The following is a 15,604-nucleotide window of genomic DNA, read 5'->3' as shown; positions in this document are numbered from 1 at the left end:
ACCGCCGGCCCATCTCTGGATGCCGCCGGCCTACGTCGACCTGGTCAACGACGACGATGACAATGGCGGTCAGTGAGCGACGTCGGCCACGGCATCGACGGGCGCGGCAGAAGCAGGAGCGCGGGGGAGGCGTTTTTTTTATTTTATGTTAATTACGAACTGGGCCGTTAAGTGGACTGACAAACTGGGCCGTGTGGCCGTAACCCCTATGTCATTTCATTTAGTTTAAAAACTTTTTTTATTCACGCCCACCCTGGACAGGTTTTGGGGTGTGGCCGCGCGTTGTAAGCACCCACGATCCATCGGACAAACGCGGACATGGGCGAACCCATCGGCGCCCCAAAAGGACAAAATCCGGCCAAACTGGACGTTCGTTTAGGGGTCGCGCGGTGGAGTTGGCCTGACCGACGCCGTGGAGCGGGGCCGCCGGCGCGTGCGTACGTCGGTCCGTCGCCCACCTCCGTACGCCGTACGTTGAAAAACCGGGCAGAGCTAACATGCGCGCCGGCCGCCGAGCAGACAACAACACAGTGACGGGAGAGAGCGCATCCAAGGGAAGCTCGCTAGAGCCGTCCATCAATGGCGCTGGACCGCGGCGCAGAACCCCCATTACGGCGCGCCGGGCGCCGTGGTCCTCCGGCGTCTCCCTGCCCCTGCCCGGGGAAGCCTCGTCCTCGCGGAGGAGGGAGGGACCAGACCGAGCCCGGACGCGACACTCTTGGCACACTCACTCCCTGCTCACTCCTAGCTGCCAATGGCAATGCTCCATGTTGCTCAGCAGCGTCCCTCCGTTACGTGGTGGCAGTACCGCAGTGCATGCAAGATGCGACGTAGGAGTAGGTTGGTGCCGACGTGCCGTACGTCGTGGATCGGTGGCTGGCTCCTCGGCGTAGCGCAAAGGCAGGACTGCAGAAAGCCTCTCTCGTCCGTACGTGCGGATGGGGATGGCACGTACTGTAGCTCCGTATCAGGCCGATCGAGACGTGACCGGCCGGAGAAGAGATCGATAGCTAGCATGGCCTCCACTCCACACGGTTGCTAGGTTGTACTATTATTATACGAGGAGATCGGCACGAAAATTCCACTGCTACTTAACCAACCACTATGTGCTCTCCGCTCCGGCACGTAAGTGCGGCGGGGAGGGCACTGTACTTACGCTTCCGCTGAGTCTGGCTCTTCTTGACTAGTCGTGCGGGGGTACGGGCGCATGTACGTGCGTGTGACGACCCGAATTTAACGGCCAATTAAGCCTCGCTTACACTTTCAAGGTACAGAACCTCACGTTACGTTCGGTGCTGGGAGCCTTAACTAAAAGATGGACCAGAGCAAGAGCTAGTTGAAAAAAGAGTTAATACCACTATTCATACATAAACTTGTAGGGGTGGGAACAGTTGCATACAAAAACTAAAAAACCCCACAAAACTAGCCCTCCAACTTGTCTGCTGTAACAAATTCATACAAAACCACCCCGAACTGCACACGTGGCATGCCATGTAGGCTCTGTCGGGCCCGGATCACGTTTTTACAAAGAAACCCTCGCGCTTTAGCAATTTCGCAGACAAATCCATCCCTGGACAGTAAAGCACCTGGTCGTCGCCCCCGATGCAAAGCCCTTCCAAAACCTTCCCCTTCTTTCGCCCACGTCCCCTGTTCCTCCTCATCTCTGCTCGCTCCTCCTGCGAGGCGACGCCGCCGTCGGCCTCATCGGCGGCGACACAAGGCGCCATGGAGCCGCGGCGTAGGGAACCCGGCGAGTTCCCTCCTGAATACGGTAAGGACCTGCACCCGGCGCTTCCCCTGTTCCTCTGCTTCCCCTGTTCCTGCACCGGCGCACTAGGGTTTTTCAGGCCGATCATGGCGATGTAGGGTTGAAAATTGGGTCGATCTGCTCACTAGGGTTGGTTGTGTGCGTCCCCAGGGTTCGTAGGGGAACTAGTTTCCATGAGCTTGTCTAGGGTTTCTTGATGCTGATTTGAGGAATTGGGGGGGGGGTCAATCAAGGGCAATGTGAGGGGATTTGATCTAGGGTTTTGGGTAGCATACAGGAAAGGGGGGGGGTCCTTGAGGGGGTCTTTTGATGTGATTTTATTGTTTACATATTCAGAGATTATATGCTATTGTTGCACTGAATTGTAGATGCAGTGTACAATGTGATGAAAGGGTGGTATTTTAGTTCATATTTCAGTGTAAAAATGCTGACTTTCCCTGTTATGCAAAAGTACATGGCTTTTTTTAGATGAAAGTCAGCATTTTTACCATTGATTTGTGATGAAAGGGTTGTCTTTTAGTTGATATTCAGTACATAGTTGTGTTTGAAAATCATGTACAGATTCAGTTAGAGTTTGATCACTGAAACTAAGATTGAGTTGCACTGAATATATCATCTGTCAATTGTTGCAGTGACAAATGGAGAAGCTAGCCAGTTTTTCTCAGTGGAGTTTGAGCACAATGGAATTTTCTTGGGGGAATGCATAGGTGGAGAATTGAAGTTCTCTTACATTGGGTGCAGTCATGAAGCTTTTGACTACTGTCATTCAGACACATGGTCACTGGGGATGATCAAGTATTGCTTGTCAAGGATGGACTATGACCCTACAGACCCTCAAATCAAGGTGTACTGGATTTTGCCAGATAAAGACTATGGTGATGGCCTGCTATGTGTGGACAATCCAGATGTTATAGCTGCTATGGTGAGGTCCAGCAGAGAAGCCAAGACATTGGATTTGTTAGTTGATGAGGAGAACAAGATTCAGACATTATATCCTGAAATCATACTAAAGGGATGCCCAACTGCAGATGGAAATGAGGATGAAGAACAAGGAGAGGATGCAGATCATGATGCAGAGAATGCAGAGGAAGGAGAGGATGCAGTGGCAGATCATGATGCAGAGAATGCAATGGAAGGAGAGGATGCAGAGTCAGATCATGATGCAGATGCAGACAATGCAGATAATGCAGTTGAAAACAATGATGGAGAAGGAGAGTTGAATGAAACTGACTCAGACTTTTATGAGAGTGACTATGATTGTGAAGATGGAGATGATGATTTGTTTGCTCAGAATGTGGACAAATCATTGAATGACAACAATGAAGAAGAGGAAGAGATATTTGAGGAGGAAGATCCACTAGATGATGATGAGCTCAACCTGTCAAAAGATGAGTTGGAGAAGTTGAAATATACATTCAGAACATTCAATGCAGAAATGGACATGAGCAACCCAATCTTTAGGGTTGGGCAAGTATTTGGAGAAATGAAAGAGCTAAGGGAAGCAGTCACTGCATACACAGTCAAAAACAGAGTGAAAATCATCAAAGCTAGAAATGAGGCAGAGAGATTCATTGGTGTGTGTCAACCTGATTGCCCTTGGAGGTTGAAAGCATCTAGAGACAATAGAACAGGAAGCATTGTCATCAGAGAGTACAATGGAGAGCACACCTGTCAGAAAACATGGGATTCCAAGTGCTTGACAGTGAAGTACCTGACTGAGATATTTATGGATGAGTTCAGAGACAACAAGAGCATGGACTTGGGTACATTTGGAAGAAAAGTTCAGCAAAAGTTCAAGCTTAATCCAGTGAGAATGAAGCTTGGCAGGGCCAGGAGTGCTGCACTTAAGATCATACATGGTGATGAGAAAGCACAATACAGCCTGTTGTGGGACTATGGACAAGAACTGAGGAGAAGTAATCCAGGGAGCAAATTCATTGTTTGCACAACCAAAGTGAAGGAAATAGGTGACCTGCTTCCAAAAGATCACCTATCTTCACTATATTGGTCCTATGATGCCTGCAAGAGAGGTTTCCTGAGGGGGTGCAGGCCAATTCTATTTGTTGATGGCTGTCACCTGAAGAGCAAATACAAGGGTGTGTTGCTTACAGCTGTTGGGATTGATCCCAATGATTGCATATTTCCAATTGCAATGGGGATGGTGGAGGTGGAGTCAACTTACTCTTGGGAATGGTTTCTCACCACTTTGAAGAATGATTTGAACATCATTAACACCTCCCCTTTCACTATAATGAGTGACAAGCAAAAGGTGTGTTCCATTTGTCCAAACATGCTGCTGTTGCATATTTCCATATGGTGCTGTTGTCTCACATGTTTATGAACTAATTTTGCAGGGTTTGATCAATGCTGTTGAGAAGATATGGCCAGATGCAGAACACAGATTCTGTGTTAGACATCTTTATCAAAACTTCCACCAGAAGTTCAAAGGAGAAACACTGAAGAATATGTTGTGGGCCATTGCTAGGTCAACTAATGTGGACAAGTGGACCTTGAACAGAGAGAAGCTTAGGGCACAGAACTTGGAGGCATATAATTGGTTGGATGGCAAGCCCCCCAACCAGTGGGTGAAAGCATACTTCAGAGATTTCCCCAAGTGTGACATTTTGCTGAACAACATGTCAGAGGTGTACAACAGGTAAACTTCAGTTAGTTCACTTTTCTAGCAAACAAGTTATGTTATGTTTAACACATAAAACTTCAGTTAGTTCTGACAAAACTTTACTATATATCTCTTGCAGCTACATCTTGGATGCAAGAGAATTGTGTGTTATATCAATGCTAGAATGCATAACACATAAAATTACTGTGAGGCATGACAAAAAGTACAAAGAAGCTTCAGAAAAGTGGACTGGACTTATCTGCCCCAAGATTAGGAAGAAACTGGACAAAAATGCAGAGTACTCAGGTAACTGCTTTCCAACACATTCAGGACTTGGAATTTATGGTGTTGAATCAGGCAACAACAAGTATGTTGTGGATATTCCAGCAAGAACTTGTGATTGCAAAAAAATTCAATTGGATGGCATCCCTTGCAATCATGTGATTGCTTGTTGTAGAGCTGATAGGATTGACCCTGAAACATTGGTTCACAAGTGCTATAGCATAGAAAATTATCTAAAGGCATATGGGCACAACATCATGCCTATGAGGGACAGGAAAAGCTGGGAAAAGATGAATGGCATTCCCATCCACCCTCCAGTCTTCACAAAGAAAATGGGCAGGCCAGCAAAGAACAGGAGAAAGACACCAGAAGAGAAGAAGAAGAAAGATGGAACTGTTTACATCAACAAAAAAGGAGTGGCCATGCATTGCTCAGTGTGTGGCAGTGCTGACCACAACAAGAGAGGACATGCCAAGTTTATGAGGCAACAGGAAGCTCAATTAGAAGATGATGATGAAGTAGAAGATCCTTCAATTCTGCAGGTTAAATCAGTGATTTCAGTTAACTGTTTTTCTCTGAATTTGGACTTTGAACAGTGATTTCAGTTAACTGCATTTAAGTTCATTTATGTTACTAACATGAATTGTTTTCTGACTACAGGATATTATGCCAACAAGACTTGATCCTAGGCTTGATCCTATGAATGACAGAAGCAGTATGGTCTACACCATAGGCCAGGAGGTGCACCTTTAATATTACTGTCTTTCATTTTCAGTTAACTGTTTTTCTCTGAATTTGTATCTGCATTTCCTTTTCTCATTTTGTATCTTCCTGACATTTTGTGATCCTGCATAGGAAAGGGCATATGTGAGCACTTGGAATCCTCCTGGGCCACTTCCTGAAGAGTCTGCTTTTGTGGTGCAAGCTAGGGATTCTATCCCTCCCAGAAGAACCACAACCACAGCCACAACAAGTGTGAGGGGAAGAGGAAGAGGAAGGAAGAAAGCTGCAGCAGTACCACATCCAGATGAGCCAGGGTCAAGTGCAACTGGAGGAAGAGGAAGGAAGAAAGGAAAGACAGTGAGATCTGGCACTACAGAGAGAAGAGGATCTTCTGGGAGTAGAGCAAGAGGCAGAGGAGTGGCTGGGAGAAGAGACAGGAGGGAAGCTAGCTCTTATCCAGCATACAGGCTCATGTTTGGTGAAGATGGAGCAAGGGGGGAGCCAATACCTGATCTCAACTTAACTGAAGAAATTCCAGTTTCTCAGAATGCACCTGGGGTTGACATTTAGATGTCTGTTTAGTTCATCAATGAACTTCATGCTAAATTGTAGAAGTTCATATCTGAACTTGATGCTAGCATTTTTCATGTAATACCAATTTTCTGTTGCAATGACAGTTAGACATGTAGTGAACTTCATGGCCATGTACTGAAGAATTAAAAACATCTGAGTTTTGAATACCAGCACATTTGAGTTGTTTGTGCATTACATGAAAAATGTCTGAATGTACTGAATGTGCATTTGCTGAATGTACTAAATTTGCTGCATTTGCTGAACTGAATTTGGTGAAATCCCACAATTAAAAAAAATAAACAAAAAATTGTTTGGCCTGGGTCTTGAACCCAGGACCTGTGGGTAGAGAAGTAGGGTGCAATGCCAGTACGGTAAGAGTAGGAGCTTGTTAGTTGTAGATGCAGAAACTTACTTCTACTCTTCCAGTCGCCAACTCCCACTGTGGACGGTTCGCGTTCCCAGTCGCCGCATCAATAAATCCACCGCTCCCCACTCACCACTCCCCACACACCTACCGCGTCGCCTCCTCTCCCCACTCACCACCGCCGGCCACCGCCGCCATGGCGGACATCGAGGGCTGGAAGCTCGCACTGGAGGATCTGGCCGGCAACGACCAGTCGTTCCGCGCGCAGATTCGAGAGGTCTGCACCTGGTTCACCACCCCGAAGATGATGCTCATGCATGCGCGCGGGTTGGCCAAGCAGCTGACGGACGGCGAGAACGCCCGTGCCTTCCCCACAGGCTGCAAAGTGCCGCCGCCGATGTTCCTCGTCTGGGCAATGCGTGAGGGCACGCTTAGCGTGGATCCGTACCAGCGAGCTAGGTGGTGGATGTACCGCTCCACCACCTCTCTGGCCCCGGTCCCCCTCGACGACGACCCTGCGAACATCGTCGGCGTCGTGCTCGCGCTGCCTGCTCCAGTCAACCCTGCGGACTACGCCTCTGACGACGACCTGAAAGAGACTGTTGTCATCAGTGACGACGACACAGATGCGGACGAGGTTGTGCTCGTTGCGCCGGTCGCCGTTGAGGGTGGCAGAAACATGCCCATCGACGTCGAGCTCCTGCCGGACGTCGAGCTCCTGCCAGAAGAGGTGAAGGTTGAACAAGAAGAAGAGGTGAAGGAGCCAGAGCAAAACAAGAAGAAGGCGCCTCTGAAGAAAGAGGTGAAGAAGGTGCGCCGCTCCATCCGCCTGCAGCAGCTCAAGAACTGAAGAAGATGCAGAAGAGGTGAAGATGCAGAAGAGTAGTTAGGTCTGCTGATCTATATGTTGGCATATAAGTTATCTATTTTGAGCAGTCGATGTTGAACTGCTGTATCTTTGGCAATCTAGTGTTGATCTGCTGTTGAACTGCATGTGCCCATGTTGATCTGCTGTTGAACTGAATGTGCCCATGTTGATCTGCTGTTAATTTGCATGTGCCCAGGTTGTCTGCTTATGTTGTGCCCATGTGCACACATCCTAAAATAGAATGTACTAGGTGCTCACTTTGTGCCAAATATGCCAAGTTGTACTACCTGAAGATCCCTGGGCCCCTTCCAAATGGTTAACTTAACTGAAATTTGCACTGTTAAGTTAACTGAATTTTGCTTAAGTTAACTGAATTTTGCTTAAGTTAACTGAATTTTCATGTCAAATAAGAGAATCATTGATTTCAGTTAAGTAAACAAGCCACTGATTTCATGTCAAATAATAGAATTTTCAGTTAAGTAAACAGAACACTGAACATAGCCACTGATTTCATTTCAAGCCACTGATTCCAGTTTGGAATGTTTACAACACTGAACATAGATAATAGGTAGCCACTGATTTCATATAATCAGTACAAGTAGCAACTGATAACAAATAGTTTCACCTCTAACATCACTAGTGCTACACAAAACCTCTTATCACTAGTGCTACAACACCATACAACAGTGCAGAGCAGCAGACCAAACAGGCTAACCAAATTTCCCTCCTATCCCTAGTTCTGATCTCCTTCTTGTGCTTCATGATCATGGCCTTCCTTTCTTCCTTCAGCCTCATAATTTCAGCATCCTTGTCAAACACAAATTTCTGAAGAGCCACATTCTCTTCAGCAAGTTTGCCAATCACCTGCCTAGGTCTCCCCTGCCATTCTTTGTCCACCCACTTCAGATAAGCACATGTATCATAACCCTGCAAAACACACCAATTTGTTCAGTACAACAATGGTCAGATCAACATATAACAATGGTCAGATAAACAACACACTTTTTTAAACAAAAGTTGGGCACTTGACTAACCTCACGAGGACAAACAAGAAATCTACGACCATAGTCATATCCATCAGAGCAAACTCTTCTCGCAGGGTTCAGTAAGTGGCAACAATGGTCACTTTTGTCACTGCCATTGAAAGCAGCATCAGGAGAGGATAGAGGTATACTCCAGTCAAATTCAGGTAGGTTTTCAGTCCCCTACCATGGCCATCAAATCAAATGTTAGCATCAGAAAGCTCGCACTCATCAGGAAAGCCCAAATTCATGGGCATCCGAACCAAATCGGCGAGGGGAAGGGGGACACGCACCTTGCAGAAATCGACATCCATGTAGCGCACCTCTCCGGTGATTTTCGCCCAAGGCTCGCCGTCCTTCGTCATGTCGGCACCGGTGAGGTCAAATCCATTGAGTGGGAGAGGGTGGCTTGAGGATGACGACGCCCCTGCTCCACGGCGTCCTGCCTGCTGCTTCCCGCTCAATGATGTGCACCCCTTCATCTCGACAGGGCGACCGAGACGGCTGCCGACGGAGAGGGCGGCGGAGACGGCTGGCGTCGGAGGGGAAGGCGGAGACGGCTGGCGGCGGACAAGGGCGACGGCAAAGGGGAGGGCGACGGCTAGGGATTTACGAATGGGGAATCGATGCAGAGAGAGAGGGCGGGGGGCTTTTTGTAAAATACACAGAGTGCGAGGAGGCTTTTGTAAAATTAAAGGCGCAGGCCAAAATCCAGCATGGCATGCCAAATGTCGCATCCACAGTTGTTTTGTATGAATTTGTTACAGCAGACAAGTTGGAGGGCTAGTTTTGTGGGGTTTTTTAGTTTTTGTATGAAACTGTTCCCACCCCTACAAGTTTATGTATGAATAGTGGTATTAACTCTTGAAAAAATAGAGCACGAACTCGCGACAAGTTAAAATTTCTTTTTTACTCCAGTCAGCCCCACTTACTGTTTGCTTTAGTCTCGTAGCTAGTATAGCTCGCTGAACCAACCGTCCGTCTCCTGGATCGGCTGAGCCCATCCATGGAAAGACAGACGTTGACAATGGCACCGCGCGAGGCCATACGGGGCGAGCCACAGCCGCACGTCGATCACACGCGCGTTCCTGTGAGCACTAGCTTAACCACGAAGGCTGTGGCTGGCGTTGGATGCGCTGCGCGCGCTGGATAGCTAGCTAGCTTCCCTTTCCGGGCAGGGCAGGGAAGCAACAAAAAAGAGCGGCACAGCACGGCCGGCGACGGCGTGGGTAGCTTAAAGCGACGCCGACGCGCCAAAAGAATGAAAAGACGCTACTCCGGAGGAGGAGTAGCTAGCTAGCTCGCCCGCGCAGATGTTGCCCGCCCCGCCGGTATCCGGACGCGCGCTTTGAAATCTGTGGCCGGATCTTTCCGACGTGATGTCACCTCTGAACTTTCGTTTCTCATCTCACGGCTGGTCGCCGTCGCGGCAAAATTCCGTGTTTTTGAACCTTCTCTGAAAGTTAATCGAGATATGACGCTAATTCGTAAAAGTTTTGAGATCTGACCCTTTTGCTATCGTCAGGGTCAATGGCGATAGGGTGTAACAACCTACCGTCAGGGACCTTGGCGGTAGGAAACACCCCTACCGTCGAACAGGCTGGCGGTAGCCTGTACAACCCTACCACCAAGGTGCACGGTGATAGGTGCAAGCATACACTGTGTTTCATACTTAGGAAAAAAATTGATAGGGTGTGCAACCCTACAGTCAGGGACCTTGGCGGTAGGCTGTTATAACCGCCATGGACTATGGCGGTAAGAAAAAGGACAGATCCCGAAATTTTTGCAAGGCATGATCAGATCTTGATCAAGTTTCGTAAAAGAGTCAAAACATGAAATTTTGCCCGCTGTCGCTGGGTTGGCCTTTTCGCCCGCCTCGCGTCCTCCCTTCCCTCGGTATGTGGGGCCCAAAAACTCCTACCGACTACTATCACACCTTGAAACTGGACTTTGACCTGATTTTGAATAGCCAAAGAAAGAAAAATTGCCGTGATATGTATAATAAACTGTCAACATGTTCAAAAATAGATCAGAACTTGAAAACTTAGCAATTATGCTTGCCTAATAGTTGCCATTGTTTCATATAAAAACAAGATGGCAGAAAACGTAAATGGAAAGAAAAAGTAAAGATTTTCTTTTTGCTGTGGTCTAGTTTTTTCCTTTCAAAATGGCCCAAAAGATGAATCATTGCAATTTGCATCTGTACATCATGCTGGCACCCAATGAGGATTGCCTTGTAGGTTATCTTTACTATAAACATGAAGACTAGAAAAAATGTGGATTAAAGTTGGCATCATGTAGAAATACAAAAAAAGTGTACCATATATAGTTTACTAGTAGTTTCCATGCTTCATAAAGTAAATTTACTAAGGTCTCATGAAAGCAAAAAAATCCCATGAACCATGAATGTAAAATTTTCCATGAAATGTAAAGGTAAATTTGCCATGGTCCATTATTTAAAATTTACCAAGGCAGAATAAAAAAATTGAATTCAAATGAGTGACTAAAGTAAATTTGCCATGGCATGATGGCAATGACGATAGAAATAACAATGCAATAAAAGTAAAAAACACCAATGCGATAAAAATAGTTTTTCCATGCCAATAAAAGTAAGTTTACCATGTTAAAAGGTAAATATGTTATGAAGATTAAATATTTTGCCATGATGTATGAGACACACTTTTTAGGGAAAAAAAATCCCATATGACCAATGCCCACAATTTTGTAGCCATGAAATGCACAATGAACTATAACATGAAGCTATGTATTCAAATATGAACCAAATTACCATGGCAAGATGCATATTGACAATTGCCATTTTATTCCTTTATCATAAATTGTCGTGCTTTGTATAAAAAGAGAAAAATGACATGTATGTAAAATAATTTTGCCTTGATACAGAACAAGAAATTTGCCATGGTATTTCAATTAAACTTGAACCATACATTAAGTTTGCTATCGTCCATAAAGTAAGTTTTCCATATTACATAAATAAATAGATATAAAGTGATTCGTTAGTAAAAAATGCCATGGTGGCATGAAGTAAAAAATATTGCCATGGTCTAAGAATTAAATTTGCCTGGATATTAAGAAAAAAAATTATACTGGCGCAGACACTCATATATACACACATACACTCATCACTATGAACACACACGCACACCCTATTAAGAATGAAATTGCCATGGCGCATTAAGTAAACTAGATGATGTTGGGGAACGCGGTAATTTCAAAAAAATTCCTACGATCACGCAAGATCTATCTAGGTGATGCATAGCAACGAGAGGGGAGGGTGTGTCCACGTACCCTTGTAAACCGAAAGCGGAAGCGTTTCAATAACACGGTTGATGTAGTCAAACTTCTTCGCGATCCAACCGATCAAGTACCGAACGTACAACACCTCTGCGTTCAGCACACGTTCAGCTCGATGACGTCCCTCGTGCTCTTGATCCAGTTCAGGACGAGGGTGAGTTCCGTCAGCACGACGGCATGGCGACGGTGATGATGATGTTACCGGTGCAGGGCTTCGCCTAAGCACTACGATGGTATGATCAAGGTGTGTAACTATGGAGGGGGCACCGCACACGGTTAAGAGAAACTTGTGTGTTCTAGGGTGCCCCCTTGCCCCCGTATATAAAGGAGGGAGGGGGAGGTCGGCCGGACCTAGGGGGCGCGCCCAAGAGGAAGAGTCCTACTAGGACTTCCTAGTCTTAGTAGGATTCCCATCCAAGGAAGAGAGGGGGAAGGAAAGGAGAGGGAGAGGGAGTAGGAAAGGGGGGGGGGGCGCCGCCCCCCTTCCCTTGTCCAATTCAGACTCAAGGGGGGTGCGTGGCCAGCCCTCCTGCGGCCCACCTCTCTCTCCACTAAGTCCCATGGTGGCCCATTAGTTTTCCCGGGGGGTTCCGGTAACCCCTCCGACACTCCGGTTTTATCCGAATCTTCCCGAAACACTTGTGATGTCAGAATATCATGGTCCAATATATCAATCTTTATGTCTTGACCATTTCGAGACTCATCGTCACATTCATGATCTTATCCGGGACTCCGAACAAACTTTGGTCATCAAAACACATAACTCATAATACATATCGTCATCGAACGTTAAGCGTGCGGACCCTACGGGTTCGAGAACTATGTAGACATGACCAAGACACATCTCCGGTAAATAACCAATAGCGGAACCTGGATGCTCATATTGGCTCCTACATATTCTAGGAAGATCTTTATTGGTCAAACCGCATAACAACGTACGTTGTTCCCTTTGTCATCAGTATGTTACTTACCCGAGATTCAATCGTCGGTATCATCATACCTAGTTCAATCTCGTTACCGGCAAGTCTCTTTACTCGTTCCGTAATAGTTCATCCAGCAACTAACTCATTGGTCACAATGCTTGCAAGGCTTATAGTGATGAACATTACCGAGAGGGCCCAGAGATACCTCTCCGAAACACAGAGTGACAAATCCTAATCTCGATCTATGCCAACCCAACAAACACCTTCGGAGACACCTGTAGAGCATCTTTATTATCACCCATTTACGTTGTGATGTTTGATAGCACACAAGGTGTTCCTCCGGTATTTGGGAGTTGCATAATCTCATAGTCTGAGGAACGTGTATAAGTCATGAAAAAAGCAGTAGCAATGAAATTGTAACGATCATAATGCTAAGCTAACGGATGGGTCATCTCCATCACATCATTCTCGTAATGATGTGATCCTGTTCATCAAATGACAACACATGTCTATGGTTAGGAAACTTAACCATATTTGATTAACGAGCTAGTCAAGTACAGGCATACTAGGGACACTATGTTTTGTCTATGTATTCACACATGTACTAAGTTTCCGGTTAATACAATTCTAGCATGAATAATAAATATTTATCATGAATTAAGGAAATAAATAATAACTTTATTATTGCCTCTAGGGCATATTTCCTTTAGTCTCCCACTTGCACTAGAGTCAATAATCTAGATTACACAGTAATGATTCTAACAACCATGGAGTTTTGGTGCTGATCATGTTTTGCTCGTGGAAGAGGCTTAGTTAACGGGTCTGCAACATTCAGATCTGTATGTGATAACCCACAAGTATAGGGGACAATTGTAGCCTCTTTCAATAAGTAAGAGTGTCAAACCCAACGAGGAGCTAAAGGTAGAACAAATATTCTCTCAAGCCCTATCTATCACTGATACGACTCTACGCACGCTTAGTGTTCACTTTACCTAGAACAAGTATGAAACTAGAAGTACTTTGTAGGTGTTGTTGGGTAGGTTTGCAAGATAATAAAGAGCTCGTAAACAAAAAGTAGGGGCTCTTTAGATAAAGAAGCAATAAAGTAAATATAGTGAGTATGGAAAAGTGTGTTGGAAATATGCCCTAGAGGCAATAATAAAAGTGTTATTATTATATTTCTTTGTTCATGACAATAGTCTTTTATTCATGCTATAACTGTATTATCCGGAAATCGTAATACACGTGTGAATACATAGACCACAATATGTCCCTAGTGAGCCTCTAGTTGACTAGCTCGTTGTGATCAACAGATAGTCATGGTTTCCTGGCTATGGACATTGGATGTCGTTGATAACGGGATCACATCATTAGGAGAATGATGTGATGGACAAGACCCAATCCTAAGCCTAGCATAGAGATCGTGTAGTTCGTATGCTAAAGCTTTTCTAATGTCAAGTATCTTTTCCTTAGACCATGAGATTGTGCAACTCTCGGATACCGTAGGAGTGCTTTGGGTGTACCAAACGTCACAACGTAACTGGGTGGCTATAAAGGTGCACTACAGGTATCTCCGAAAGTGTCTATTGGGTTGGCACGAATCGAGACTGGGATTTGTCACTCCGTGTAAGCGGAGAGGTATCTCTGGGCCCACTTGGTAGGACATCATCATAATGTGCACAATGTGACCAAGGGGTTGATCACGGGATGATGTGTTACGGAACGAGTAAAGAGACTTGCCGGTAACGAGATTGAACAAGGTATCGGTATACCGACGATCGAATCTCGGGCAAGTACAATACCGTTAGACAAAGGGAATTGTATACGGGATCGATTGAGTCCTTGACATCGTGGTTCATCCGATGAGATCATCGTGGAACATGTGGGAGCCAACATGGGTATCCAGATCCCGCTGTTGGTTATTGACCGGAGAACGTCTCGGTCATGTCTACATGTCTCCCGAACCCGTAGGGTCTACATACTTAAGGTTCGATGACGCTAGGGTTATAAAGGAAGTTTGTATGTGGTTACCGAATGTTTTTCTGAGTCCCGGATGAGATCCTGGATGTCACGAGGAGTTCCGGAATGGTCCGGAGGTAAATATTTATATATGGGAAGTCCTGTTTTGGTCACCGGAAAAGTTTCGGGTTTTATCGGTAACATACCGGGACCACCGGGAGGGTCCCGAGGGTCCACCAAGTGGGGCCACCGGCCCCGGAGGCTTGCATGTGCCTAGAGTGGAAAGGGAACAGCCCCATAGTGGGCTGGTGCGCCTCCCACCCTTGCCCAAGGCGCAGCTAGGAGGGGAGAGGGGAAACCCTAGGCGCAGATGGGCCTATAGGCCCACCCTAGGGCGCGCCCCCTCTCTCCCCCTCTTGGCCGCCCCCTCCAAGTCCCATCTAGGGCTGGCCGCCGCCCCTAGGGGTGGAAACCTAGGTGGGGGCGCAGCCCCCTCTCCCCCTATATATAGTGGAGGCATTGGAGCAGCCCAACACACGAGAACATCTCTTCTTGGTGCAGCCCTACCTCCCCTACTCCTCCTCTCCCGCAAGTGCTTGGCGAAGCCCTGCAGGATTGCCACGCTCCTCCACCACCACCACGCCGTTGTGCTGCTGCTGGATGGAGTCTTCCTCAACCTCTCCCTCTCTCCTTGTTGGATCAAGGCATGGGAGACATCACCGGGTTGTACGTGTGTTGAACGCGGAGGTGCCGTCCGTTCGGCACTAGGATCTCCGGTGATTTGGATCACGACGAGTACGACTCCTTCAACCCCGTTCTCTTGAACGCTTCCGCTTAGCGATCTACAAGGGTATGTAGATGCACTCTCCTTCCCCTCGTTGCTGATTTCTCCATAGATAGATCTTGATGACACGTAGGAAAATTTTGAATTTCTGCTACGTTCTCCAACAGTGGTATCAGAGCTAGGTCTATTACGTAGATTCTTTGCACGAGTAGAACACAAAGTAGTTGTGGGCATTGATTTTGTTCAATATGCTTGCCATTACTAGTCCAATCTTGTTTCGACGGTATTGTGGGATGAAGCGGCCCGGACCGACCTTACACGTACTCTTACGTGAGACAGGTTCCACCGACTGACATGCACTTGGTGCATAAGGTGGCTAGCGGGTGCCAGTCTCTCCCACTTTAGT

At 46.6% G+C, this 15,604-nt stretch overlaps 1 protein-coding gene across 1 annotated transcript; it reads right to left on the bottom strand.

Annotated features, from left to right (window-relative positions):
- Positions 1-7,707: 7,707 nt before the first annotated feature.
- On the bottom strand, positions 7,708-8,581 carry LOC123116404 (uncharacterized). Its single transcript, XM_044537368.1, has 3 exons — positions 8,514-8,581; positions 8,233-8,403; positions 7,708-8,125 (listed from the first exon to the last, which is right to left on the bottom strand). The coding sequence occupies exons 1-3, from the start codon at positions 8,532-8,534 to the stop codon at positions 7,841-7,843; spliced, it is 477 nt and encodes a 158-aa protein (XP_044393303.1). The 5' UTR covers positions 8,535-8,581; the 3' UTR covers positions 7,708-7,840.
- Positions 8,582-15,604: the final 7,023 nt, after the last annotated feature.

This window comes from Triticum aestivum, chromosome 5B (genome assembly GCF_018294505.1).
Source record: "Triticum aestivum cultivar Chinese Spring chromosome 5B, IWGSC CS RefSeq v2.1, whole genome shotgun sequence".
NCBI classification, from domain to species: Eukaryota; Viridiplantae; Streptophyta; class Magnoliopsida; order Poales; family Poaceae; genus Triticum; species Triticum aestivum.
This window is presented reverse-complemented; position numbering and strand designations above follow the sequence as displayed.